Here is a 27,613-nt window from a genome sequence, read left to right as displayed (position 1 = left end):
ATAGTAACTTAGAGATGTTCCAATATTAATCTATTATTTAATAGATTTAGCTAAGTATGGCCCTGGAGTCAGGAGAACATGAGTTCAAATCCGGCCTCAGACATCTAACATGTACTAGCTGTGTGACCTTGGGCAAGTCACTTAACCCTAATTGCCCTGCCTTTCCCCCTCCAAAAAGCAAAGCAAAGAAAAGAAAAGAAATAGCACAATGGGTAGTAGAGTCAGGAAGATCCTACCTAAGATGTTTCTAAGGTCATCCCCAAAAGTTTTCCCAGGCACAGATATCAACCTTTAAGAGTTTCCAGACTACAGCACATGCCATTTTCTACTATTGGTTTCATGACAATTCAGATACCTCTCCCTGTAATCAAAACTGAAAACATAAGTAAATTAAAGTGTCAGGAATTTTTACCTGAAATAGCAAAATTTCACTAACCAAAACTTAGGGCTAGCATTTCTTTCCTGATGTTTCCCTAACAGTTAACATTTCATTCATCCTTTACTTATAAATTAACACTATGCATATTCTGGGGATTCAGACATGCAGCAAATACCTGATTGTTAACTTATCATTAATATGTTGAAGCTATACCTTTAAACTATCTTATATACTTTCATAATAACCAAGATTTTCTGATTAGTTTTTTCTATCACATATTATTATCTTCCTTATAACAAAATATACTCTACCAAATATTTAACAGTGTTCAAATATAGATTTTAACACATCCTTTTAAGAGCCCAATTCATGCATAACAGATTTTAAAGTTCTTTCATCTAACAGCATTTCTGTTACAATATTCGATCAAATTTCAAATTATAAGAAAATTTAGGAATACAATACTAACACAAACAATATCATGTATTTAAAACATGAAACAAAACTTTAAATGGCATCAATTGCATTTCCAAACTATCCTAAGTAAAAATAATTAATTTTATTACCTTTGGCATTTTCAAACCACTTTAGAGTTATTAGGTATGGGACAGTTACATTCAATTAGAGAAATAAACATATTGTAGTGATTAGCATATGTCAGTCACTGTGTTAATCACTTTACAATCATTATATTATTTTGATCTTCACAACAACCTTGGAAAGTGGGTACCATTATTATTATTCTACTTACAGATAAGGAAACTGGGGCAAATAGAGACAAGATAACTTTCCCAAGATTATGGAGCTAATAAAATTTCTGCAACCAGAACATAATTCAAGTTTCCCTGCATTTTTTTAAACATCTGTATTTGGAAATCTGATCTGAGATGAGAAGGGTTAAGGAGAGGAAGAAAGTCTATGAACTGAGCCTGTCACAGGAGATCTCTGGTTTAAACAGTCATTCAAGGAAGGGTTAACAAGAGATTGCTATAAAGTATAAACCATTTGCCTATTTTTTTCTTTCTTCCCCCTGAAATTAATCCCAAACTAGCTGCCTTCTTTCATTGCACTAGAACAACGAAGCTATTAATCTCACCATTTACTTTTAAAACTTTTATAAATCTAATCATTATTTTTCCTTAAAACCAATTCTACAGAGTACCCCAAAACTTACTAAGACACATAAGAAGAGAGTGTGATCCTGGAATTACCACAAGGTCCCATCAGTTCTCCCCTGCAATCTTAAAAATGTTAAATCTTCAAAGCTCCAGAATATGCTAAGATTTTTTTGGAGGGGAGAAGGCAGGGCCTTTGGGGTTAAGTGACTTGCCCAAGGTCACACAACCAGTAAGGGTTAAGTGTCTGAGGTCATATTTGAACTCAGGTCCTCTCTGACTCCAGGACCAGTGCTCTATTCACTGTGCCATGCAGCTGCCACTAAGATTTTTTTTTTTTTAGCAGTTCTATAAACTGGTTATTTGATTTTTTTTCTTATTACCTAATCTTGAGGAAATCCTAAAGTGGATTTAGTCTTGCTTCCTAGAACACTTACTTCAACTATGAAAGTTCATAGTTCACACAAACAAAATGACAAGACAGACACAATGAGAACAAAGTGTGCAGCCACAATGTACACAGAGGCACATAGTTATGGAGGGATGCTGTTTTAACTTCAAAGAGGTGTGCGGGTTAGAAAACGAGAGGCACCCAGAGAGACTAGAGAGAGGCATGCGGTTCCAATGTTACAGAGGTGGGCAGTTAAAAAGACCCCAGTAGAGATACAGAGAGAGTCCAATTAACATAGGGGTGAAGTTTAAGAAAGGATATTCTTTCCAGAGTGATCTGACACGAATCAGGTCACCAGATGGTCCATGAAGTTTTTCTGACAAAGAATGGTGAGATCAACAAAGAATGCAGTTTAGGATTAGAGCAGGGACAAGGGCAGAGGTCTCACTAGATGAGGAAGGAGTCAGACTGTACAGTGGTAGTGTAGAAGGAGTCATATGCCAGTCACTGTGTTAAACACTTTACAATCATTATATTATTTTGATCTTCACCACAATCTCGGAAAGTGGTACTGTAGAAGGAGTCAGACTGTAGGCAGTGGTGTCCATGAGTCCAATGGCCCAGTTCCTTGTCCAGTCCTACTTCTGATGCCAATCAATGTCAACTGGACCGACCTAGACTCTAAGGAGGCAGATTAGACACATGTGCTGGGACCCTGCCCTTAGTGGGGGAACCTCTTTAGTGTGACTGAGCCTTGACTGATATACTTATGGCTAGATAAAGAGTCAAACAGCATAGTGTAGCAACAGTAGTGAGGCACACAGCAACACTGAGGATAGCTGTCTAGTGACAAATACTCTGTCCACAGAAGGGCTTCATGTCTGGACAAGTTGGTGCTTATCAGAGCTCAGGAAGCTGAGTGCAAAGGATTGTTGTTATACCATGCTCAGGGCACAGCTTGCTTGCTGGGTCTTAGCTCTGGAAAACAGGGTGTCTCCTAATATCTTGAGACTACTTGATATGTCTAATATTCTCTACATTAAAAAAAAAAAAACACTAAATGCTTAAAGGTTATCTGTGGTTATGGTCTTGGGAAAATTTCCAGACTATTTTCTCCTGTTGAGTTTTACTCGTAATCTTTTTCAGAATTACAAATAAGTCTATACTCCAAGTAGGCATTCATTCAAATTAATATTTGCTAATTTGTTTCTTATAGGAATATAAGTAGTTACTGAAAAGAGGGCTAACGACTTCAAAGAAAAATGAGGCTCCTGCTGTTGCTTTTAGTCCTTGGGGTCTGTTGGGCACAGTACGATCCCCATACCCAGAATGGTCAAACATCTATTGTCCACTTATTTGAATGGCGCTGGGATGACATTGCTCTCGAATGTGAACGGTACTTAGCTCCACATGGCTATGGGGGTGTTCAGGTATGTGCACTTCAAAATTTATTTGTTATTCATGTTCTAGGCACAATAAATAATTTTAATTTATGCCTGTAATGACAAAGAAAAGAGGATAAATTCCTCAACAGTGCAGTGTACATAGAATTTGGGGCCTGGAGTCAGGAAGAACTGAGTTTAAATCCAGCCTCAGACACTAGGTGTCTACGGGCAAATTGCTTAACCTGTCTACCTCAGTTTTCTCATCTGTAGAATGGGGATGATAATAGTAACTTTTGTTATTACCTGTCTCCCAGAGTTGTTGTAAGAATCAAATGAATTAATATTTGGGAAGTGTTTTGCAAACTTTCAAGTACTGTATAACTACTAGCCATTAATATTAATTTCTATCTTCACACGCGGTATAGTACAGAAGCAAAACCACTGTTTGTTTTTGTTCGGTCATGTAAGATACTTCATGGTACCATTAGTGGGTTTTATTGTTGTTGTTGTTTTGGTAAAGTTTCTGGGGTGGTCTGCTGTTTCCTTCTTCAGTTCATTGTACAGATGAAGAACTGAGGCAAATAAGGTGAAATGACTTGCCAGGGTAATGCAGGGAGTAAGGGACTGAGGCCAGATTTGAACTCAGGGAGATGATCCCTCTTGCCTTCAGGTCCGATGTTCTATCCACTTTGTTACTACCTAGGGATGCTGAAAGCACTGGACTTGGAGTTGAAGGGTGTGAGTTCAAATCTCCATTCTGCCACTTACTTGAAACCTTGGCCAACTCACCTTAAAGTTTTGTGTCTCTCAGGTTCCTCATCTGCACCTGGTTGGGCAGGATGACTTTCTGTTCCATCCTAGTTCTAAATCTGATTCTACAAGTTAATGTATGTGAAATGATCTTTAAGAATAGTTATGATATTATACAAAGAAGTGTATGTATATATATATGTCTATGTATATACACACCAAATAATGCATTGATCCCTTATTTAAATCTTTAATAGTTTATCACAACTCATTGGGTTAAAGGATACTGAAAAATTCCTAAAAATAAGACAAAATATGGTTTATGTGTTTCTTACTCCTCCCCCTTTCTAAAATTTAGATTTCACCTCCAAATGAGAATGTAGTGATCAATAAACCTCCAAGACCTTGGTGGGAAAGATACCAGCCAATTAGCTACAAGATATGCTCACGATCTGGAAATGAAGATGAATTCAGGGACATGGTGAAGAGATGCAATGATGTTGGAGTAAGTACATAACAAGTTATTTAGGTCAAGAGTTCTTTTGGGGCCCACAAATCAATAAGACATCTGTGGATAAATTCCAGAGGGTCCATGAATTTGGATGTCCTAAAATTACATCTTTGTTTTCACTAAACTCAAAGTGAAATTTAGAATTTCCTTTGGTTATTTAAAAATGTTATTGAGACAAGGGGGTCTAAGTGTTTCACCATTCTGTTTAAAGGATCAATGAAACAACTAAGATTAAGAACCCTTGTTGAATGGTTCAGTAGATTACATTGCTAACTTTCCCTGTTAATGCATGTTGTTTTTTTGTCTACATTGTGCTTACTGCGATGGTACTTTGATTGGTGTACCTGTGATCTCATGCTATTGGAGATTTCTTCCAGAAGAACAGATTTTTCCCCCATCTATGCCTCCCTATCCTATACAACTCTTGTCTCTCTACTCTAACTCTTCCACCCATTTAAAACACACACACACACACGTGTACCCTCTAATAGTCTTATTTTAAATCATCTTTTCAAATTAATTAATGTACCTGAGGAATGTAAGCCAATGAAACTTGATAGTAGTAGAGTTGACCTGTGTTTTTCTGAGGAAAAAATTTGTTAAACTAGGGAAAAATGCATAATTTCAAAGACTACCCATGTTTCCAACTAAAACTAGATATTGTTCATCAGTCCTTGAAGTTTAATTCACTATTCTTACAATGTAATCAATACATTAATGAGTGCGTTATGCTGTTGTGTACAAAGGATGCATATTATTCACCAGAATTCATAATCTAACTTCAGGTTATCAGCTTTTGTTTCATGTACAGATCAGATGACAAAGGGATCATGCCACAGTAAATCTTTGCACTTTGAAATCATTTTACTCTCTTAACCAACATGTTGACAGGCAACTTAATGGACTATAATAATTTTTTAAATGTGTTATTTAGAGGGGAGCTCTCAAATGGGCAGCAAACACATAAAAAGACGCATGTCTACAGCACACAATCAATTTGGTTGCTTTAGTCACACTGATTTAATGAAGCAATTGGTTTATTTCCATTGAACAATGAGTTGTCACCACAGATTGTTCAGTTGTATGTGGTTATAAGCCTATTCTTATGAAGACAAACAAAATACGTTTAAGCTGTTCTCTTGGGAAATAGTTCTGAGGAAGAGATAGCACATCTGAGAAAAGAAGAATATTTGCTCCTTGAAGTTAGGATTGTTTATTTTTTCTTTGCATTTCCAGTGTCTTTCCTTGAAGTGTGTCCTACAGGGATATTTGTTATATTTCAAGAGGAAGGAAGATTATATTAAATTAGGCTCATTACTGATTTAATGTCTACAGTTCTAGCTTCTAAAAGAAATCAAGGGTCGTTTATTAGGACCTGCCATCTCGTTGACAGCTAGTGGTTCAGAGAACTGGACCTGGAATCAGGAAGAGTTAAATTAAAATCTGGCCTCAGACAATTATTAGTTGTGTGACCCTGGGCAAGTGTAATATAATGCCAAGCAAAGGCAACTTCCCAAGGTTCAAAATACCAGCATAGGTGCTCTCTATTTTATTCAATGACAAACCAAGAACAGAGAAGATCAAAACATGACATCATTCAAAATACAGCATCTACTAAGTGTGATTAAATAATCTCCAAGTACTACCCCACCCCAGGACCTTCCATTCATTCAATCAATTACAAAGTCCCTGTTCTAAATACTACTCCACCCCTAGGCTGTACCTTCATTTAGTCCACCACAAAGCCCCTCTTCTCAAATGGAGATTAGTTTCCAAACATAAGTAAAGTACATTCACTTGTTCAACCATAGAACACAAAAAGGTCAAAAGTTCCCCACCCCTGGATCACAATTGAATCTACCCCAGAGTTACATCAAGTTTAAGCACAGCACTTAATACCCAAATGGAGATCTTTTCTTCATCTTGACAGGAGGCAAGTTCTCAGCAATCTTAGTTCCTGGGGAGACAAAGCTTAGCAAGGCCACAAGATGCATTGCCAGTCTCTTCATTAATTCATCCTCTGTCTGTAGAACAATCCTAGAACCCCTGAAAACATTAGCAAAACCCTCTCCCAGGATTTCTGTAAACATACAACAAGAAAATCCTTCTTCAGGGCTTCTGAACCAACAGAAAGGTTCCCAGACCCCTGCAACAACAGCACTGTCCTTCACCAGTGGACAGTATTCACTCTGTCTGAAGGACAGTCTCCAGACCCCTGCAACAACAGCACTGTCCTTCACCAGTGGACAGTATTCACTCTCTATCTGCAGGACAGTCTCAGGAGCTCTTAGCCAACAGCCAGGTTCCAGGACTTCTTCAACAAAAGGACTGTCTTTCACCAGTGGACAAATCTGGCAAAACAACATCAAAACAGACAAAGTACCAGCAAAACAGCCATGTCTCCTCAAGTCCTTGGCAGCTCAGGGGGCAGGTCTCAAAAATCCAGGGCAATTCAAAGTGGCCCCCAGCAATTCTCTCAGTCTCTCTCTGCCTCCACGAGGTGCTGCTTCCAAAAAGTTCTTCTGCCTCTCTCTTGTCTCTCCAAATCTAAGTCACCAGCTCCTCCCAGTTCAGGACTTTCTTTTCACATCAACAAGTCCATACCACAGGTGGGATTAACAAGCTCTGGGTTTTAACACAATCAGTTTGAAAACCAAGCCAATACAGGGGAATCTTTAATTGCCATTACTATCACAGCAAGTCACTTACCAACTGTCTGCCTCAGTTTCCTCATCTGTAAAATGAGACTTGTAATAGCACCTACCTCCCAGATTTATTGTGAGGATCTAATGAAATCATATTTGTAAAGTGCTTAACACAGTAGCTGGGACATAATAAGTGTTATGTAATTGTTACATTTTTTTGTGATTATCATTACCCTACTGGTTTTACTTAGTTCTATATCTACTGTTTCCTCTATTCTTCTGCTATTCAAATGTGGAATTTTTTTGGAGAGGCAATATGGTACAATGGTAAGAATGCTGGACTTGCAATCATATTTGGTTTTGAGCCCTGACTATTCTTTCTTCTAATCAGATGACCTGGGTAGATCACTTATCCTCCCTAGCATTTAGTTTCCTTGTCTGTAAAGTAAGGATAATATTGTTTGCCCTGCCTGCTTCATAAGGGGTTTGAAAGGACCAAATGAGACAATACATGTAAATGGACTTTGTAAACTGTAATGCCTAATACAAATGTAAGTTGTTATTCTTATGGGTGAGTAAGAATGAAGGGAGAGAGTGACATTTATTCCCCTTCAGTGAGTCCTCCCTTCTCTTGTTATAATAAAATAAAATGAAAAGTATAAAAGCAAAACCATCTGACACAATGGCCCTGTGTGATACCACAGGCAATATCCTGTATCTGTCGTACCCCATCTGCCTAATATTGGTCATTACGATGCATCAGTATCTAGCTTTGCTTCAGTCTCCCTTTTGTTTGTGTCATTATAATCATTATGTATATGCCCCCCCCTTTTTTTCTCTTTACTTCACTCTCAAATATTTCCTCCTATTTATATGCAACTATTGACCACTGATTTTTCAGGCCCAGCCTGATTTATTTAAAGTCCAGAGACCAAAGACAAAGTTTAATGGCTTAATTATAAAATACCAGGAAGACAGATTTATAAACTAATTGAAAGAGAAGTGTTCTGACTGCATTAACATTCACTATAATTCATTAAATGATGGGGAGAAGTAACATCCTGACATAGGAGGGGAGAATGTGAACTCAGAAACTGAGTTCAAGTCCTTTCAGTGATCCTCTATCTGCTAATCTCAAATACAAAACTTACTATTGCAGGTGAACATTTATGTGGATGCTGTAGTAAATCACATGTGTGGGAGTGGTGTGCATGCTGGAACAAGTAGCACCTGTGGAAGTTACTTCAATCCTGGATCAAGAGACTTTCCTGCTGTTCCATACTCTGCCTGGGATTTTAATGATGGTAAATGTACAACCAGAAGTGGGGGAATTGAAAGCTACCATAATATTTATCAGGTAAAATATATATTTTATATAAATATAACATTCCCATGTTCCTACCCTCTGCTGCCTAGATGGTTTGTGTAAATGAATATTAATGTCCTCCTCTCCTGGGCTGTTGTAACAATTTCTTAATTGGTGCCCTGTTTCCTGTCTGTCCACTACTTAATCCATATTCCATGTAGCTACCAAAGTGAAATTTCTAAATCACAGGTCTGACCATGTCACTCACTTGCCTAAGAAGCCTTAGTGGCTCCTTCTTGCCTCTGTGATCAAATTCAAACCTTTCTTTTGTCATTTAAAGCCATTTCCCATTTGTCTCCAGCCTATAAGTCCAAACTCTTATTCATTCCTTGCCCTCACCCACTCTATGTTCCCGCCATACTTGTTGTACCTTGTTCGTTACATTTTCTTTCCAAATGCTTGCATTTATTTGGACTGCTCTCCCTCTTAATTCTACATTTTGGATTCCTAGTTGCTTTCCAGATTTAGCTCAAGTACTCTCTCTTGCATAAAAATCTTTCCTAGTCCCTCCAGTGTTTAGCTTTTTCACACCCACTACCTTGCCCCAATGATATATGTATATGTTTTATTACCCCAAAAGCATGTAAGTTCCTTGAAGATTGTTTTATTTTTGTATCTTCAGCTGGTAGCACAATGCCTCATGCACAGAAAATTCTTAAGAAATACTAATTGGGGGCAGCTAGTTGTACAGTATATAGAGTACCAGCCCTGGAATCAGTAGGACCTGAGTTTAAATCCCGTCTTAGAATCTTATTAGCAGGGCTTCTGGGAGTCAAGATGGCAGAACAAGTAGTAAATTGCCCTTACTGTCTCTTATTGGCCTCTGAAAAAAAATGGCACCTTAGGAAAAATTCTGGAATAGTGGAGACAGTGGAAAGACAGGGAGAAGGAGTCTTTTTTTCCTGGGAAACTTGGAGAATCACCAGGAAAGGTCTGCTACAGTAGGGTAAAAAAGGAAGCAAGCTCAGTTCAGGATGGGATGCATCCCAGCAAGCCAGCAAGAAGCCCTTCCTCAGTGAAACAGTGGGAGATCCCTGGCCCCAGGGTAGTGGGGTAGGCAAATGCCACCACCAGGACTCCCATGTCCCTTATCATAGCTACGGGAACTAGTGGACTCCATCTCAGAGAACCACCACATGCTCATTTCAGCCCTGGGTGGGCAAGTGTCCTTCAGCAGCAGACCTCCACATACTTCAGACCCAGGGAAATACAGGAAAACTCCAACTGGACTCAGCACAGGCCAGACACCACTACTAGGACCCCAGCTCAGCACCAGGTAAGCTGCTAGATCCCTACTGCCTCTAACTACCATCACCTAAGGCCCTTACATACAAAGCCAAAGACCAAGCACCTGGCCCCCAGCACAAGAAACTTGAAAGAGTGGGGGGGCAAGTCAAGATGGTGGAGTAGAAACAGGACTTCCATGCAGCTCTGGCCCCCACATCCTCCAATTCATGTAAAAAATTATTCTATACAAATTTTGGAGCTATAGAACCTACAAAATGACACAGAGAAGCTAACCTCCTGCTGAGGACAGCCTGGCAGGCTGACAGGAAATGGCCAGCACAACACTCTGGGTGCTGAGCCCAGCCCCCCACAAGCCTGAGGTTCTAGCCTCAGGGTGGCCTGACCAGCTGCTGGCTGGAGAAATTTCAGATCACCAGCAGCTATGGCGGTTTCCAGAATTATTAACCCATAGATGCCAAGGACAAAGTTAAGAGGTCAGTGCAGTGTGAACTTTGGGACCTGGGAATTCAGAGTGTGATCTGGCCTTTGTCCCTGGGGTGAGAAGTGGTTGAGGTGCTGCAGCTGTGCAGCTGCTGCCTTGTGGCTGCTTCAGAGTTCCTGGTCTGCAGATTGTAGGGGGACAAAGTGACCAATCTGAGGGGTCATTCTGAGAGATAATCACTCTTGCTTTATCCTGCTCAGATCTGGATTGCTGTCTAGGGTGGAGGTCCTGGGGTATGTGAGCAGGCTGCCAGAGTGTGTGGATGCTTCAGAGAGGGCACCCAACTAATACCTCCAGCAGCTGCAAAAATCCCAGCATTTGGGATAAAGCTCCTGTTTTGGTAGCAGGGTTCTACTGTGGCAAAAGGCTCAAAAGTAAAGTAATTGAGTGGCAACCTGAGCAAGCAAAGGAAGCAAAGCAAACAGAGCAATCCAAATTTGCACTCCTATTTTGGGGACAAAAAGGATCAAAGCATGGAACAGGAGGAAGACAGTGAAGTCAGAACTCCTGCATCAAAAGCTTTCAAGAAAAATATGAACTGGTTACAAGCCATAAAGGAGCTTAAAAAGGATTTTGAAAATCAAATAAGAGAAGTGGAGAAAAAATTGGGAAAAGAAATGAGAACAATGCAAGAAAATTATGAAATGAGAATCAACATCCTGACTTAAGAAAATAGCACCTTAAAAATAGAGTAACTTAAATGGCAAAAAAGGCTCCAAAAGTCAATGAGGAGAAGAATGCCTTAAAAAACTAAATTTGCCAGATGGAAAAAGAATCTCAAAAGCTCACTGAAGGGAATAATTCCTTTAGAATTAGATTGGAGCAAATGGAAGCTAGTGACTTTATGAGAAATCAAGATACTATTAAACAGAATCAAACAAATTATAAAATAGAAGGCAATGTGAACTATCTCACTGGAAAAACCACTGATCTGGAAAATAGATCCAAGAGAGATAATTATTGTACTACCTGAAAGAAATGACCAAAAAAAGAACCTAGAAATCATCCTTCAAGAAATTCTTGAGGAAAATTGCCCTGATGTTTTAGAACCAGAGGGAAAAATAGAGGTTGAAAGAGTCCACCAATCACCTCCTGAAAAAGATCCCAAAAAGAAAACTCCTATGAATAATATAGCCGGCTTCTGGAATTCCTAGATAAAGGAGAAAATATTACAAGCAGCCAGGAATAAACAATTTCAATATTGTGGAAACACAGTCAGGATAACACAGGACCTGGCAGCTTCTACACTTAAGCATCGCAGGGCTTGGAATATGATCTTCCAGAGGTCAAAGGAGCTGGGATTAAAATCAAGAATCACTTACCCAACAAAACTGATTTATGGTCAAAACTAATTATGGTCATTCAGTGGAATAGAGAACTTTAAAGCATTCTTGATGAAAAAAAAACAGAGTTATTCAACTATTCAGAAAATTTCTATTCAGAAAATTTGACATTCACATACAAGAAGCAAGAGAAGCTTTAGAAGGTAAACAGGGAAAAGAAATCATAAGGAACTTATCAAAGTTGAACTACTCATATTCCTACATGGAAAAACAATAATTGTAACTTATGAAACTTTTCTCAGTATGAGAATTGTTGAAAGGAATAGAAATGTATATATACGTGCATGTGTGTATATATATATATTTATGTATGTATATGTGTTTATATGTATACATTCATATATGTCTATATAGGAGGGTATGTGGGCATATGAATTCATATGTGATTTTGTGTATATATGTCTACAGGTATACATAGAGAGAGGGCACAAGACCAATTGAACAGGATGGGATGATACTTAAAAGTTGAAATTAAGAGATGAGAGAAGAATATAATAAGAGGAGATGGGAAGAGACAGAATGGGGTAAATTATTTCATATAGAAGAGGCAAGGGAAAATTGTTACAATGGATGGGAAGAACAGGAAGGTAAAAGGGAATGAATCAACCTTATTCTCGTTGAATTTGGCTTAGGGAGGGAATGACATACACATTAAATAACATCTCATCCTACAAGAGAGTAGAGGGGAAGGGGAAGAGTGGGAGGATAATGGAAGGGAGAGCAGGCTGGGAGTGAGGGAAGTTGGAAGCACCCACTTTTGAAAAGGGACAGGATCAAAGTAGAGAATAGAACAAGTGGGGTTGGGATAGTATGGAGGGAAATATAGTCAGTCTTTCACAATATATCTACTATGGAAATGTTTAGCATAGCTGCACATTTACAACCTATATTAAATTGCTTATCTTCCCAGTGAGGGTGGGTGATGAGGGAGGAAGGGAAAGAATCTGGAATCCAAAGTTTTAAAATCATATGTTTAAATATATATATACACACACATATTATTATTATTATTATTTTACATGTAACTGGGAAATGAGATATAAAGGCACTGAGGCATAGAGATCCATTGTGGCCTACTGGAAAGTCAAAGGGGGAATGGGGGAAGATATGGGAGAAAGCAGATTGGGGGAGGGGATATTCAGTGGGAATGCTGTTTTGGTGTAGTGGGTAGGGAAAATTGTGGAGAAAATTTGTAACTCAAAATTTTGTGGAAATAAATGATGTAAACTAAAAATTTTAAAAAGGGAGAAAAAAAGAAACTTGAAATAGTTCCCTGTGCTCTAGCAGGAGAGCTCAACTTTAAACCTTAGGAAATAGTCAAACAAAATGAGTAAAAATCAGAAATGATCACTGACCACAGAGCATTATTATGGTTACAGGAAGATCAAATCAAAAACTCAGAAGAAAACAACATTGTCAATATACCTAAACAGGAAACCTCAAAGGGAGATATGAATTGGTTCCAAGTCCAATAAACATTTTTGGAAGAGCTCAAGAGAGATTTTAAAAGTCAAAAAGAGAGGTAGAAGAAAAATTGTGAAAATAAATGTAAGAGAGAGAGAGTCAGAAGCTTGGGAAAGGAAGGACAAAAATTCAATGAAGAAAATACTCCTCAAGAATACAACTGACTAAATGGAAAAGTAGGTACAAAATTGCACTGAAGAGAAGACTATCTGAGAAAGTAGAATTGGCCAAATGGAAAAGGAGGTACAAAAGGTAAATAAGGAAAATAATTCATGAAAAATTAGAATTGGGCAAGTGAAAACTAATGACCCTATGGGAAATCACAAATTAGTCAAACAATATCAAAATAATGAAAAAAAAAAGAAAAATGTGAAGTGCCTCATTGGAAGAAAATTGACCTGGAAAACAGTTCCAGGATAGAAAATTCAAGAATTATTAGTCTACCTGAAAGCCATGATAAAAAAAAGCCTGGACAGCATCTTTCAAACAATTATCAGAGAAAACTGTCCTTTGGTCCAAGAAGAAGAGTATAAAATATTCATTTAAAGAATTTACTGATAGACTCCTAAAAGACATCCCCAAATGAAAACTCCAAGAAATATTTTGCCCAAATTTCAGAATTATCAGGTCAAGTAGAAAATATTGCCAGCAGTAGGAAAGAAAAAAAAATTAAATATAATTGAATCACAGTTAGGATTATGCAGGACCTAGCAACGTCTTCACTAAAGGCCTGGATAGCTTAGAATGTGATGTTCTGTAAAGCAAAGGAGCTTGGATTACAACCAAGGCTCAACTACCCAGCAAAATAAAAAATAATCTTTTGGGGATGAGATGGACATTCAGTGAAATAGGAGACTTCCTAATGTTCTTGATGAAAACACCAGAGCTCAACAGAAAATTTGATCTTCAAATAAAAGACTCAAGAGAAGCATAAAGAGGTTAACAGGAAAAAAAAACATGTTATCCAATAAGGTAAACTGTTTCCATTCCTACATGGGAATATTACAGTTGTAATTCTTTTTTTGTTTTGGAGGGGGGATGGCAAGGCAATTGGGGTTAAGTGACTTGCCCAAGGTCACACAGCTACTGTCTGTCAAGCATCCGAGGCTAGATTTGAACTTAGGTCCCTGACTTCAGGACCTGTGACACCTAGCTGCCCCCATAGTTGTAACTCTTGAAAATTGTATTGTTATTTCGACATTTAGAAGGGCTATATAGAGACAAAGGGTGTGAGTATAAATTGATGTGATGATTAAAAGTTAATTAATTAAGCATTGAAAAAATGATTGTAGTGGGAAAAGAGGAAAAGAGAACACAGAAAAGGGTAAATCACATCACATGAAATGGCACTAAGACCTATCAAAATAGAAGGAAAGAAGGGAGGGAGGTGAACATTGTTTGAACTTTACTCCTATTGGCTCAAAGAGTGAATAGCATACACATTCATTTGTGTATAGAACTCTATCTTACCCTATAGGAAGGAGGGAAAATGGGGGAAAAGGGAGGAGGAATGGATAGAAAGGACAGCAGATTAAGGGAGGCAGTTGTCAGAAGTGAAAAACTAGTGAGGAGTGAAAGAAAGAAGGGAGAGAAAAAAGCATAAACTGGAGTAAATAAGATTGATAGAAAGATAGATTTAGAAATCATAACTAAATGTAAGTGGAATGAACACTCCCACAAAATGGAAGCAGATAGCAGAGTGGATTAAAACCATAATTTTACAACATATTTTTTACAAGAAACACAACTGAAGAAGAGTGATACACACAGAGTAAAGGTAAGAGGCTGGAGTAGAGTATATTATGCTTTAGCTGAAGTAATAAAAAAAAAGCAGGGGTTGAAATCCTGATCTCAGACAAAGCAAAAGTAAAAGTGTATCTAATAAGAAGAGATAATGAAGGAAATGACATCCTGCTAAAAGGTACTGTAATGAAGTAATATCATACCAAACATTTATGCACCAAATGGTATAGCATCCAAAATCTTAGATGAGAAGTTAAATGAGTTATAGGAAGAAATAGAGAGAAAAACTATATTAATGAGTGACCTGAAAGTCCCCCCCTTAGAACTAGATAAATCTAACCACAAAATTAACAAGAAAGAAATTAAGGAGGTGAATTGAATTTTAGAAAAGTTAGATATTGTAGACCTCTAGAAAAAATTGAATGAGGATTGAAAAGAATATGCCTTTTTCTTGGAGGTAGATGGTACCTACACAAAACTGGATCATGTATAAGGGCATAAACCTCACAATCCAATACAGAAACCAGAAATATTAAACTCATTGATTTTAGATCATGATGCAATAAAAATTACATGCAATAAAAGGCCATGGAAAGACACACTAAAATTAATCAGAAACTAAAAATTCTAATCCTAAAGAATGAGTGGATCAAATAACAAATCATGGAAACAATCAATAACTTCATCCAAGAGAATGATAATAATTAGACAACACACCAAAACATCTGGGATGCAGTAAAAATGTTACTTATTGGAAAATGTATATCTCTCAATGCTTACATGAAAAAAATAGAGAAAGAGGAGATCAGTTAATTGGGTATGCAGCTAAAAAAGCTAGAAAAAGAACACATTGAAAATCCCCAATTAAATAGCTGACTGGAGGGGCAGCACAATGAATAGAGCACCAGCCCTGGAGTCAGGAGGACCTGAGTTCAAATCCAGCCTCAGACACTTCACACAAAAACTAGCCCTGTGACTTTGGGCAAGTCACTTAACCCCAATTGCCCTTCCCCCCCCCCAAAAAAAAAAAGAAAAAAAAAAGCTAACTGGATATTCTGAAAATCAAAGGAAATACTAATAAAGTTGAAATTAAGAAAACTATTGAACTAATAAAACTAAGAGCTGCTATTATGAAAAAAAAAAACAGTAAAATAGATAAACCTTTGGTTAATTTTCTTTTTTTTCATTTTAAAAAATTATTTATTTATTTTTAGTTCTCAACATTCATTTCCACAAGATTTTAACCTCACCCTAAAATAACAAGTACACTGAATACCCCTTCCCCCAATCCATTCTCCCCTATATCTTCCTCCATCACCACATAACTTTCTAGTAGGGCAAGATGGACCTCTCTACCCCAGTGCCCGTACATCTTATTTCCCAATTGCGTGTGAAAAATAGTTTTTTTTAAAACATTTATTTTTAGAACTTTTGAGTTAGTGAACATTTGAGTTAGTCTATTTTTAAGGTGTTATTTTCTTCAGTGTATTTTTTGGTCTCCTTTAGCAGGCTTTTGACTTGCTTTTCTAGAATTTCTTGCATCATTCTCATTTCTTTTCCTAATTTTTCCTCCACTTCTCTTATTTGATTTTTAAAAACCTTCTTGAGCTCCTCCATGGCCTGTTCATATTTTGCTTGGATACTTTTGTTGCAGGAGTTCTGCCATTGCTGTCTTCCTCCTGCTCCATGCCTTGATCCTTTTTGTCCCCAGAAAAGGAATCTATGGTTTGATTACATTTCCTTGGCTTGCTCATCTTGCCAGTCAGTTACTTGACTTTTTAGTGCTTTGCCACAGTAGAACTCTGCTTCCAGAATGGAGAAAGCTATGTCCCAAAACATTGGGGTTTTTGCAGCTGCTGGAGGTTTTAGTTGGGCACCCTCTCAACAGACACCACAAGCTGTGGCTCACTGGTAACACACTCCAGGAGCACCACCCAAGACTGCAGTCCAGATCCTAGCAGGTTAAAGCAAGAGGGATTACCCTCTGAATGGTCAGTTGGTCCCCCTGCAATCTGCAATTCAGGAGTTCCTGAGACAGCCTGGAATGGCTATTGCACATCTGCCATGCTTCAGCTGCTTTTAGCCCCTGGGGGCACAGGTAGGATCATGCTCTTAGTCCCCCTGTTCCCACAAATTTCCATACTGACCTTTTACTTTCTTTTTGGCATTTATGAGTTGATCATTTGTAATGGAAATGCAAATTTAAAGATCTTCCCTGCCCCTAGGCTAAAGTGCACCTGGAGCCTGGGGTGGGAGGCTTGTTTTTCAGTAGATACTTCTTGATTGGCCAGTGAGTCAATAAGGTTGTTACATTCTCTGAGCCAGGAGAATGCTATATAAGCCCTGATGTGTAGCTTTGTTTTGGGGCTCACTTTGAGAAGTGTTCTGTGATTTGATCAGATGAAACTCTGGGAAGTCGTTGTCCAGAGCCCCCTGGCTTTGAAACCCAGATGTTGATTTGGTATGGATGTAATGGTTGGACAGTTTGGAAATCTGTTTACTTGATCTGTTTCTCTGTCTTGATAATTCTGTCTGTATACTCTCAAGTTCGGGGTACTGACCTTTTTCCCCTGAACTAGGTAAATGATACATATTTGATACATATTTGACTGATTAAAGTAAGCTTGTTAACCCATTTTGAGTTGCTTTCCTTTATGAAAGCAGATACAAGGACCTGTATTGGCAGCCACCTTGGGGATGCTTGGGGTGCTTGCTGCTACATCATTTTGGAAATAGCTACAGCTGCTGGTGATTTTCTCTGCTGAAGTCTGCTGGCTAATTTTCTTAAAAGAAAGAAGAACACCAAATTACCAGTATAGAAAATTAAAAGGGCAAATTCACTACCAATGAAGAGGAAATTTAAACAATAATTAGAAGCTACTTTGTCCTACTGTATACCAATAAGTCTGACAATCTTAATGAAATTAATGAATATTTACAAAAATATAAATTTCCTATAATAATAGAAGAGGAAATAAAATACTTAAATAACCTGATTTTGGGAACAGAAGTTAACAAACCATCATTGAACTCCCTAAGAAAAAATCTCCAGGGCCAGATGGATTTACAAGTGAATTCCACCAAATGTTTAAAGAATAATTAATTCCAATTCTATGTAAATTGTTTGGAAAAATAGGTGGAGTCCTACCAAATTCTTTTTGTGATACAAATATGGTACTGATACCTAAGTCAGGAAAAGCCAAAACAGTTTCACTTTTTTCCCTAATAATCTTCCCAATGAATATAGATGCAAAAATTTAAAATTAAATAGTAGCAAAGAGATTACAGATACTTATCCCAAGGGTAATACACTATAATAGGGTGGAATTTATACTGGGAATGCAGGACTGCTTCAGTATTAGGAAAACAATCAGCATAACTGACCATATCAATAAAAAAATTAACAGAAATCATATGATCATATCAATAGATGCAGAAAAGGCTTTTGAGAAATTACAGCAGCCATTCATGTTAAAAAAGAATACCAAAAAACACAGGAAAAATTGGAATTTTCCTCAAAATGATAAATAGCATCTTTCTAAAAACATCAGTAGTAATTCTGTATAATGGGGATAAGCCAGAAGCATTTCCAATAAGATCAGGGGTGAAAAAAGGATGTTCATTATCACCACTGCTATTCAATACTGTACTAGAAATGTTAGTTTTAGCCATAAAATAAGAAAAAGAAATTGAAGAAATTAGAATAGGTGATAAAGAAACAAAGCTATCACTCTTTGCAGATAATATGATCATATATTTGGAGAATCCTAGAGAACGAACTAATAACTAGTTGAAAGAACAACTTTAGCAAAAATTGCAGGATTTAAAATAAACCTGCATAAGTTATCATCATTTCTATACATTACTAACAAAGCTCAAGAGTAAGAGATAGAAAAGAAATTCCATTTAACATAATTGTAAACAATGTAAAATCTTTAGGAGTCTACCTACCAAAGCAGACCCAGGAACTACATGAACACAATTTCAAAACACATTTCATACAAATAAAGCCATATCTTTGGAAAAACATCAGTTGATCATGGGAAGGCCAAGATAATATAATAAAAATGGCAAATATACCTAAATTAACTTAGTAATTTAGTGCCATACCAATCAAACTACCAAAAATTATTTTATAGAACTAGAAAAAATAGTAACAAGTTTCATTTGGAAGAACTAAAGTTCCAGAATATCAAGGGAATTAATGAAAAGAAATGCAAGGGAAGGTGGCCTAACTGTACCAGATTTTAAATTGTATTATAAAGCAGAAGTCATCAAAACTACTTGGACCTGTCTAAGAAATAGAGTGATTGATCCATGGACTTGGTTAGGTACACAGGACATAGTAATCAATGACTATAGTAATCTACTTTTTTTGATAATCTAACTTCTCCAAAGTTCACTATTTGACAAAAACTGCTGGGAAAACTTGGAAAACAGTATGGCAGAAATTAGGCATAGAGTAACATCTTATGTTGTATACAAAGATAAAGTAAAAATGGGTACATGATTTAGACATAAAGGATGATACTATAAACAAATAAGGAGAACAGGAAAGAGTTTATCTGTCACATCTATGGAGAATGGAAGAAATTATAACCAAACAAGAAATAGAGAACATTAAGAAATGCAAAATGAATAATTTTGATTACATTAAATTAAGTTTTGCAACCAAAACAAAACAAAACAATGCAACAAGGATTAGAAGGGAAGCAGAAAGTTGGGAACCGATTTTTTTTTCCAGCCAACATCTCTGATTAAGGCTTCATTTCTCAAAAAATACAGAGAACTGAGTCAAATTTATAAGAATACAAGTCATTCCACAATTGAAAAGAAGCCAAACGATATGAAGAGGCAGTTTTTGGATGAAAAAATTAAAACTTTCCATAGTCATATAAAAATTATTTAATTACTTTTGATTAGAGAAATGCAAATTAAAATAAGTCTGATGTGCCACCTCATACCTATCAGACTGGTTAACATGACAAAACAGGAAAATGCTAAATGTTGGAGAAGATGTGCGAAAATTGGAATATTAATGCATTGCTGGAGTTGTGAATTGATCCAGTCATTCTGGAGAGAAATTTGGAACTATGCCTAAAGGGCTATAAAACTGCACATACCCTTTGATCAAGCAATATTACTTCTAGATTTATATCCCCAAAAGATCATAAAAATGGGAAATGACCCATATGTACAAAATATTTGTAGTAGCTCTTCTGGTGGTGGCCAAGAATTGGAAATTGAGGGGATGCCCATCAGTTGGGGAATGGCTGAACAAATTGTGGTTTATGAAAGTAGTAGAATACTATAGTACTACAAGAAATGATAAGCAGGTGGACTTCAGAAAAGCCTAGAAAATAATATTACATGAACTGATGCTGAGTGAAGAAAATGGAACCAGAAAAACATTGTCCGCAGTGATAACATTGTGAAATGATCAATTTTGGTATACTTAGCTCTTCTCAGTAATGCAGTGGTCTAAGAAAACTCCAAAGTCTCGTGATGGAAAATGTTATCTGCGTACAAAAAAAGAACTATGAAGTCTGAACAAAGATCAAAGCAAACTATTTTTCTTTGATTTTTTCTTGCCTGTGGTATTTCCCTTTGGTTCTAATTCTTTACAAGATAACTAATGTAAAATTCGTTTAATATGATTGTACATATATGATCTATATTACATTATGCATTGTCTTGGGAGAGGAGAGGGAAAGGGGGTGAAAATTTAAAACTAAAAATCTATAAAAAAAAGAATGTTGAAAACCAAAAGTAAAAAATAATTGTTCTTTAAAAAAGAAAGGGAACTTATTAGGTGTGTGACCCTGAGCAACTCACTTAACCCCAAATACCTCAATTAAAAAAAAGGAATAGAGTGGGTAGAGAAAGAGAGAGAGAGATAGATAGAGAGAGAGACAGAGACAGAGAGACAGAGACAGAGAGAGAGAGACAGAGAGAGAGAGAGAGAGAGAAGAAGAGAGAGAGAGAAAGAGATGCTTGTTGAATTAAATTTCATAAGAATAGGGAACTCCCTAGAAGAATTGCAGCCCTCTATGCTTCAGCGGAATTCCCTAAAAGGCATAGAATTATTTAACTTGCTTGGGAACAAGATGTGAAATTAGCTCCTCCAAACCTGGAACTTTATCCATAATATCAAGCTGCCTCTAGACACATATGAAATTTTGTGATTATAAGATCTAGAGTTGGAAGGAACCATTTTAGCAATGCAATACAGCATTCTCATTTTACAAATTAGGAAACTAAGGCCCAGGGAGGATAAGGAACTTTCCCAAGATCATAGAAGTAGAATTTGAACTCAGGGTACTCTGATTCTTCAGTCAGGGCTCTCCTCATTATAATAAAGGAAATATAATGTAATATATAAAATAATTATATTATAATAATATACTAAAATAATATAATATAATGAAGGAAAACTAATTTTAAGATCACCCTAGCCAAAAATGCTTAAGTGCATTGTTCCTCAGATGTTTAAAATGAGTCCTTCATAATTGGGAGTCAAAAGATACTTCTGCCTATGTATTACATGTATCATTATTGTTTTTTACAGGTTAGAGACTGCCGTTTGTCTGGGTTTCTTGATCTTGCCCTGGGGAAAGATTATGTGCGTTCCACAATTGCCGCCTATATGAACAATCTGATTGCCATGGGTGTGGCAGGGTTCAGAATTGATGCTTCTAAACATATGTGGCCTGGAGACATAAAGGCATTTCTGGATAAACTGAACAATTTAAACACAAAATGGTTCCCTGAAGGATCCAGGCCATTCATTTACCAGGAGGTACTAAGATAAAATGTGTGTAATTTCTGGGGCAGAGGTTGAATGATGGGGTATGCATGCAATGATTTTATTTATTGTGACAAAATTGAAATTTTTATTAAATATGTGTTTTCTATAGGCTGGCCCAAATATGAGTTCCTCCTGGTTTTGCAGTCCTGGATTGGGTTAGCATTTTCAAAGAGTAGAAATAAAAATTGCGGAGATAATTTGATGCTTTTTGGGAGTATCTCTCAAGAATGGAATAATCTCTTAAAATGAGAAAATCAATATGAGCATTTTAATAGCATATAGCATTAGGATTGTCTATAGAAAATGCTAATACAATGACTAAAGTATTTTGAGAATTTCTGTGCAACATCATATTCTTCCTCTGATTTCTACTAGGTAATTGATCTAGGTGGCGAGCCAATTCAAAGCAGTGAATACTTTGGAAATGGTCGGGTTACGGAATTCAAATATGGTACAAAACTCGGCACAGTTCTACGCAAGTGGAATGGAGAAAAGCTGGCTTATTTAAAGTAAATGCAAAAAAGGGTTCACCTTTGGACTACTGCTCAATGAGTGTATAAAACTTTTTAGGCATTTATTTAAATGTTCCCGATATAAACTGGGATAGTTCTGCATTGATATCAATTAAGCATTTTCATTACACATTGATGTCAATTAGAAAACATGCACTTTCAGAACCGTTAGGATCACTAGGTTTTAATTCAATCATAATAGTATGGAACTATATTTGACTAATGCTTATTTTTATAATTTAAATAAACCATCTGAATGTAAGCATTTAAAAACCACTGGAATATAAAATAATCATATTGGGCCTTCTATATGACACCCCTTGCTGTAGTACAGATTCTACAATACTCTTTTCCTATATAGAGTCTCACAGAGAGTATATAAATACTACATAAGTGCCTAACATATATAGGACCCAATAGAGTTTCAGCTTAATTCTGGAATGTTAGAAGTGAAAGAAACTGTAGAGAGCCAAACTAATTTTACTGATATGGAAATTAAGACCCAGAATGGTGAGGTAATTCGCTGTTAATAAGTGATTAATTCAGGATTCCATCTAGTTCTTCTTACTCTCAGTCCAGTTCTGTTCAGAACACTATGGACATTCTGGAGTAAGTTTCCTGTTTATTTCTGTTAAGGAGGATCCTACAGGGAGAGAAGGCAAGGAAGAACCTCTGAGCCATAAATAAAACACTCCATATTTCTTTGTACAGGAACTGGGGAGAAGGTTGGTCCTTCATGCCTTCAGACAGAGCACTTGTCTTTGTAGATAATCATTACAACCAGAGAGGCTATGCAGCTGGGGGACCTTCTGTTCTCACCTTCTGGGAATTCAGGTAGATGTAGAGTCCTCTACTTTTTTAAAATTTAGTGATAGTCTCCAAAATTTTCTTCTTTTCTTTGATGTTCATGTTTTATAACTTTCAGATTGTACAAAATGGCAGTTGGATTTATGCTTGCTCATCCTTATGGATTTACTCGAGTCATGTCAAGCTTCAAGTGGCCAAGATACTTTAAGAATGGACAGGTATTTTTAATTTCACCATTTAGACAATATCTTTTATAGAAAGAGATCCATGATGAGCCATTGGGGGAAGATATAATCAATCATCAATCGACTGATATGTAAATATTATTTGTTTGCTATATGCCAACTGTGCTAGGTTTTCAGGACATTAAACAGTATTAAAAACTAAATAAGATGCAGATCTTACCCTTATCGAGCTAAAAATCAGTTAGGAAGATACAGTGAATGTACAGACAACTATACAATGAAATTATATTCAACAAGTGTAAGAGAAAGAGAGGCAAATAAAATTCTTTGTGAGGTCTGAGGAAGAAGAAAGTTTGTAACTTACTGGAAGAACCAGGGAAGGTTTTATGATGGAGCTGACCTTAAAACTGAGCTTCAAAGTTGGATGAATACAGGATTTGATTCTAAGTACTATGGCTATCACAGAATTCTTAGCCTAAGACTGAGAGTATTGAAAGTATTCAGAGAGGGACAATTAGTACAGTTTGGCTAAATCATAGATTATGTGGTAGAGACTAGTAGGAGATAAGATTAGAAAAATATAATGGTTTCAAATTGTAAAGGTTCTGAATAACAGAGTGAGAAGTCTACATTTTGTTCAATAGACAGACAATAGGGAGTTACTGAGGAATTTTGAGCAGAAGATGACACAGTTTGTGAATAGAATCATAGATTTAGAGCCAGAAGAGGATTTGTAGACCTGCTGATTTTCAGTTGAGGATATTGTGACCCAGAGTGACTTGTCTAGGTTCACAAGAGTAGGAAATAGCAGAAGCAGGACCCAAATCCAGCTATAGGAAAAGGGAGGGGGAATAACCAAATAAATGAAATCACTGATACCTATGTCTCTGTTTTGACAAATTAAGGATGTTAATAATTGGATTGGACCACCCAATGATAATGGAGTGATTAAAAAAGTAACCACTATAAATGGAGACAACACTTGTGGCAATGGCTGGGTTTGTGAACATCGATGGCGTCAAATAAGGTAGGAAAGCTTAGGTGTATTTGTCTGACAACATTCTCTTAACACCTGATATACAGGTATCCTAAATGTTTTAGTGCAGTATTAAACTTTGATCTCTTAAAACTGCACTAAGACTTTGGTCTGAATGTGCACGCACACATAAACACACACATATCCTCACAAAGGGGGAGAAAAGGAGGGAGGAGAATACCCAAATCAAATACATTTACCAATATTTTGTATATTTTGTTTACAGGAATATGGTTATTTTCCGTAATGTAGTTAATGGCCAGGCTTTTACAAATTGGTGGGATAATGGAAGTAACCAGGTGGCTTTTGGCAGAGGCAATAAAGGATTCATTGTATTTAACAATGATGACTGGTAAGCAGCAGTTGATTTTTTAAAGCTTCATTTAAACATGTGCTTGATTGATCATTTTTTCTTACTATAGATACATCTACTGATATTCCTGAAGGTACCCATAGGGATTAAAATAAATGCTGCTAAGTAAAAAGAGAGAGGAAAAAGAAGGAAAGAAGATGGAAGGGATTGAGAAAAAACTACAACATCGAGGCTTCATGAAGTGCATTCTTCTAAATTGATCACTTCTAAATTGAAGGAATTTGTTTCTAAATTGAAGGAATTCCCTCTTTTAGCCTCCTCTCATACTGTATTTGAAGACAACAAAGGGAATATAAATAAGGAAGATATTATTATACATTTATATTCCCCTTACTAAAAGAATTTCCATTTTTTAAAGCAGGTTTTGGACTTGATATTTATTTTTAAAATTTATGAACTTGCTAATTGCTTCTCTTTTAAACATAAACATGTTTAAAATTCAAAATATTGATGTCTTTTGTTTTTATATTATAATCATTTCTTAATATTCCCATCCTGTAGAACCATCCTTTCTATCAACAACCACAACCACAAAAATCACAATACACAGTTCAGAAAAACAAAGTGCATCCATGATCAATACAGTGAATATGTTGGACAATAGATGCAGTATCACATACAGAGGTTTCCCACCTCTCTAGTTAGAGGTGGGAAATGTGTTTTATTTCCCAGACCCAGATTGCTCATTGAAATTATTCAGAGTGTTTCTTGATTTTAAAGATCTTTTCATTTATATGGTTATAATAATTGTATTTATGATTCTATTTTCCTTATTCTATATCACATCATGTAAATTTCTCATGGTTCTTGAAATTCTTCTTACATATCATTTCTTATGACACTTTGCTACTCTATGCCAAATTTATTCACTATTCTCCAGTGGATGTGAATTTACTTTTTTCCAGTTTTTTGCTACCACAAAAAAGTGCTTCCACAAATATTTTGACATATCTGAAATCTTTCTTTTTGATCTTTGGCCTCCTTGGGGGCAATTACTCATGAGTCGAGTCTCAGGATCAAAAAGTATAAACAGCATGGTCACTTTTTTCCCACAAACAATTCAAATTTATGTTATTGAAAGTGATCAGAGTTTCCTGAATGGAAACAACTAGTGCATAGATCTGCAATGTTTCCATTTGTCAAAAAAGAACACAATAAAAATCGATTGTAGTTACAAATTTCCTGAAGCCTCCTTTCTTGTTCAAATCTTTACCTTCAAGCACTCACCACTAGCTAAGATGTTCTGCTTTCTCTGGCAGTGAATAAGGTTTCTTTAGTTTGTTGGAAGATTGCACAGATTCATTAGAAACATTTCTCAGTCTCAAGCCTCTTAATCTATAGGATTTTTATTTATGGAGCAGACATAGCTGTAATCTAAGCATCTAGGGTGGTCATGCTTGTATGTTTTTCACTGACTTGCCCTTTTTTTTTTTACAGGGCATTGTCATCAAATCTGCAAACTGGTCTTCCTGCTGGAACCTATTGTGATGTCATTTCTGGAGACAAAAGTGGTAACTCTTGTACAGGAATTGAAATCTATGTTGGCAGTGATGGTCTTGCTTACTTTAGTATTAGCAACACTGCTGAAGACCCATTTATTGCCATCCATGTGGATGCTAAATTATAATAAGTTGCTGGATAAATATCATTTCAGAAAATAATAAACAAAATCAAATCCCTAATGATCAATTCTCTTTTCTTAGATACACAGTTAAACTTAAAATCATGAAATTCCATGCTATATAATTTTTAAGAACACTGTCAATATAACCCCAACATCTTGACATTTAAAGCATATTTTTGTAATATTTAGAATGTAATGATTATATTCTCAATTATATCCAATTAAAAGAGAGATGGAGAGAACAACAAAAATATTTGTATGCTTTCATGTATCCTCTTTTATTTTTATTTTTTGCTTTCTTGCTAATAGAACACATAAGACTTTATTTATTTTATTTGTTTCATTTCAAGGACCACTTTGATGGGGACAAAATACATTGATGAATTGCTTGCATATTCCTCTTCAAAGTAATATTCTTACAATTGGCAGACAAAATGGTTCTGTTTTTAATGAAATGGTGTATAAGCTTATGAATGTCATCTCAAATTGAATTGTAAAAGTTATCTAATCCAAATCTTTATGCAACACATGGATTTTTTCCCAAGTGGTCTTTTAGTTTATGTCTATTTCTTTCAGTGATTTATATTGTATCTAACTTCCAGATTATAGTTATGTGTAAATGTAGTAGATATGCCTTCCTTGTCTACATCTAAGTCATTAATAATAATAGCTAGTATTATTTAAAGCTTTAATTTTACAGAACCTTAAAATGCAATTTCTATCCTCACAATAACCCTTTGTTAGATGGTATTATTATCCCTCTTTTCAGTTGATGAAACTGATATAAATGGAAGTTAATTGACTTATCCAGGGTCACACAGTTAGCAATTATCTGTAGTAAAATTTGAACTCATTCTCTATTGCCTTTAAGGCTAGAACTCCATCCATTGTGCCAACTGACTGCCAATACATATTATTGAGTAGGACATGGTAGAAAACAGTCAATAATAAAAAAAAAAATTCCTCAAGTGTGATATCTACAATCACCAAATATTTTTAATAGTCTGTTATGTATCAGATATTAAAAAAATACTGTCAGAGTCTACTATATTACCATGTGTATGCTTACTGATACTGTTTGTCATGCAACCTACAGTTAACCATCATGTTTACAAGATTATCATAAGTAAATTCTTAATTCACACCAGAAACAAAATGATATCCTCATTATAAATAATCCTCTTAGAGAACAAATAGTCTTTTATGGAAGTCTGGAAAGAACAATTTGAGAACCACTGCACAATATTATATATAGCCATGGATTTCAGGGACATAAATAATAATAGCTTATATGTGTATGTATATTAACACATTATTTCATTTGAGCCTCACAACTCTGCATGGTTAATAGTAGTGGGATATGTCCTCTATTTTACAAATGAGGGAAATGAGGTTTTTAGAAGGAATATACTTGCAAGGAGGGCCAGTAAGCTAGGTTGTACAATGG

At 36.2% G+C, this 27,613-nt stretch overlaps 1 protein-coding gene across 2 annotated transcripts in view; it reads left to right on the top strand.

Moving 5' to 3' along the window:
* The first annotated feature begins 3,147 nt into the window (after positions 1–3,147).
* The window catches only part of LOC138162202 (alpha-amylase 1B-like), a 65,580-nt gene continuing 41,114 nt past the window's right edge, over positions 3,148–27,613 (top strand). Inside the window, exons 1-10 of one of the 2 annotated variants that reach the window (XM_069089248.1) lie at positions 3,148–3,315; positions 4,379–4,525; positions 8,336–8,533; positions 21,390–21,620; positions 22,005–22,138; positions 22,853–22,975; positions 23,067–23,166; positions 24,039–24,160; positions 24,396–24,521; positions 25,980–26,169. In XM_069089248.1, coding sequence (XP_068945349.1) covers positions 3,148–3,315; positions 4,379–4,525; positions 8,336–8,533; positions 21,390–21,620; positions 22,005–22,138; positions 22,853–22,975; positions 23,067–23,166; positions 24,039–24,160; positions 24,396–24,521; positions 25,980–26,169 — 1,539 coding nt within the window. Of the gene's footprint in view, positions 3,316–4,378; positions 4,526–8,335; positions 8,534–21,389; positions 21,621–22,004; positions 22,139–22,852; positions 22,976–23,066; positions 23,167–24,038; positions 24,161–24,395; positions 24,522–25,979; positions 26,170–27,613 lie in introns of those variants that run through there. The other variant, XM_069089247.1, reaches the window with a different exon arrangement.

This window comes from Petaurus breviceps, unplaced genomic scaffold (genome assembly GCF_028583685.1).
Source record: "Petaurus breviceps papuanus isolate PSGF00001 unplaced genomic scaffold, PetGlider_PUasm1.0 186, whole genome shotgun sequence".
Classification (NCBI taxonomy): Eukaryota; Metazoa; Chordata; class Mammalia; order Diprotodontia; family Petauridae; genus Petaurus; species Petaurus breviceps.
This window is presented reverse-complemented; position numbering and strand designations above follow the sequence as displayed.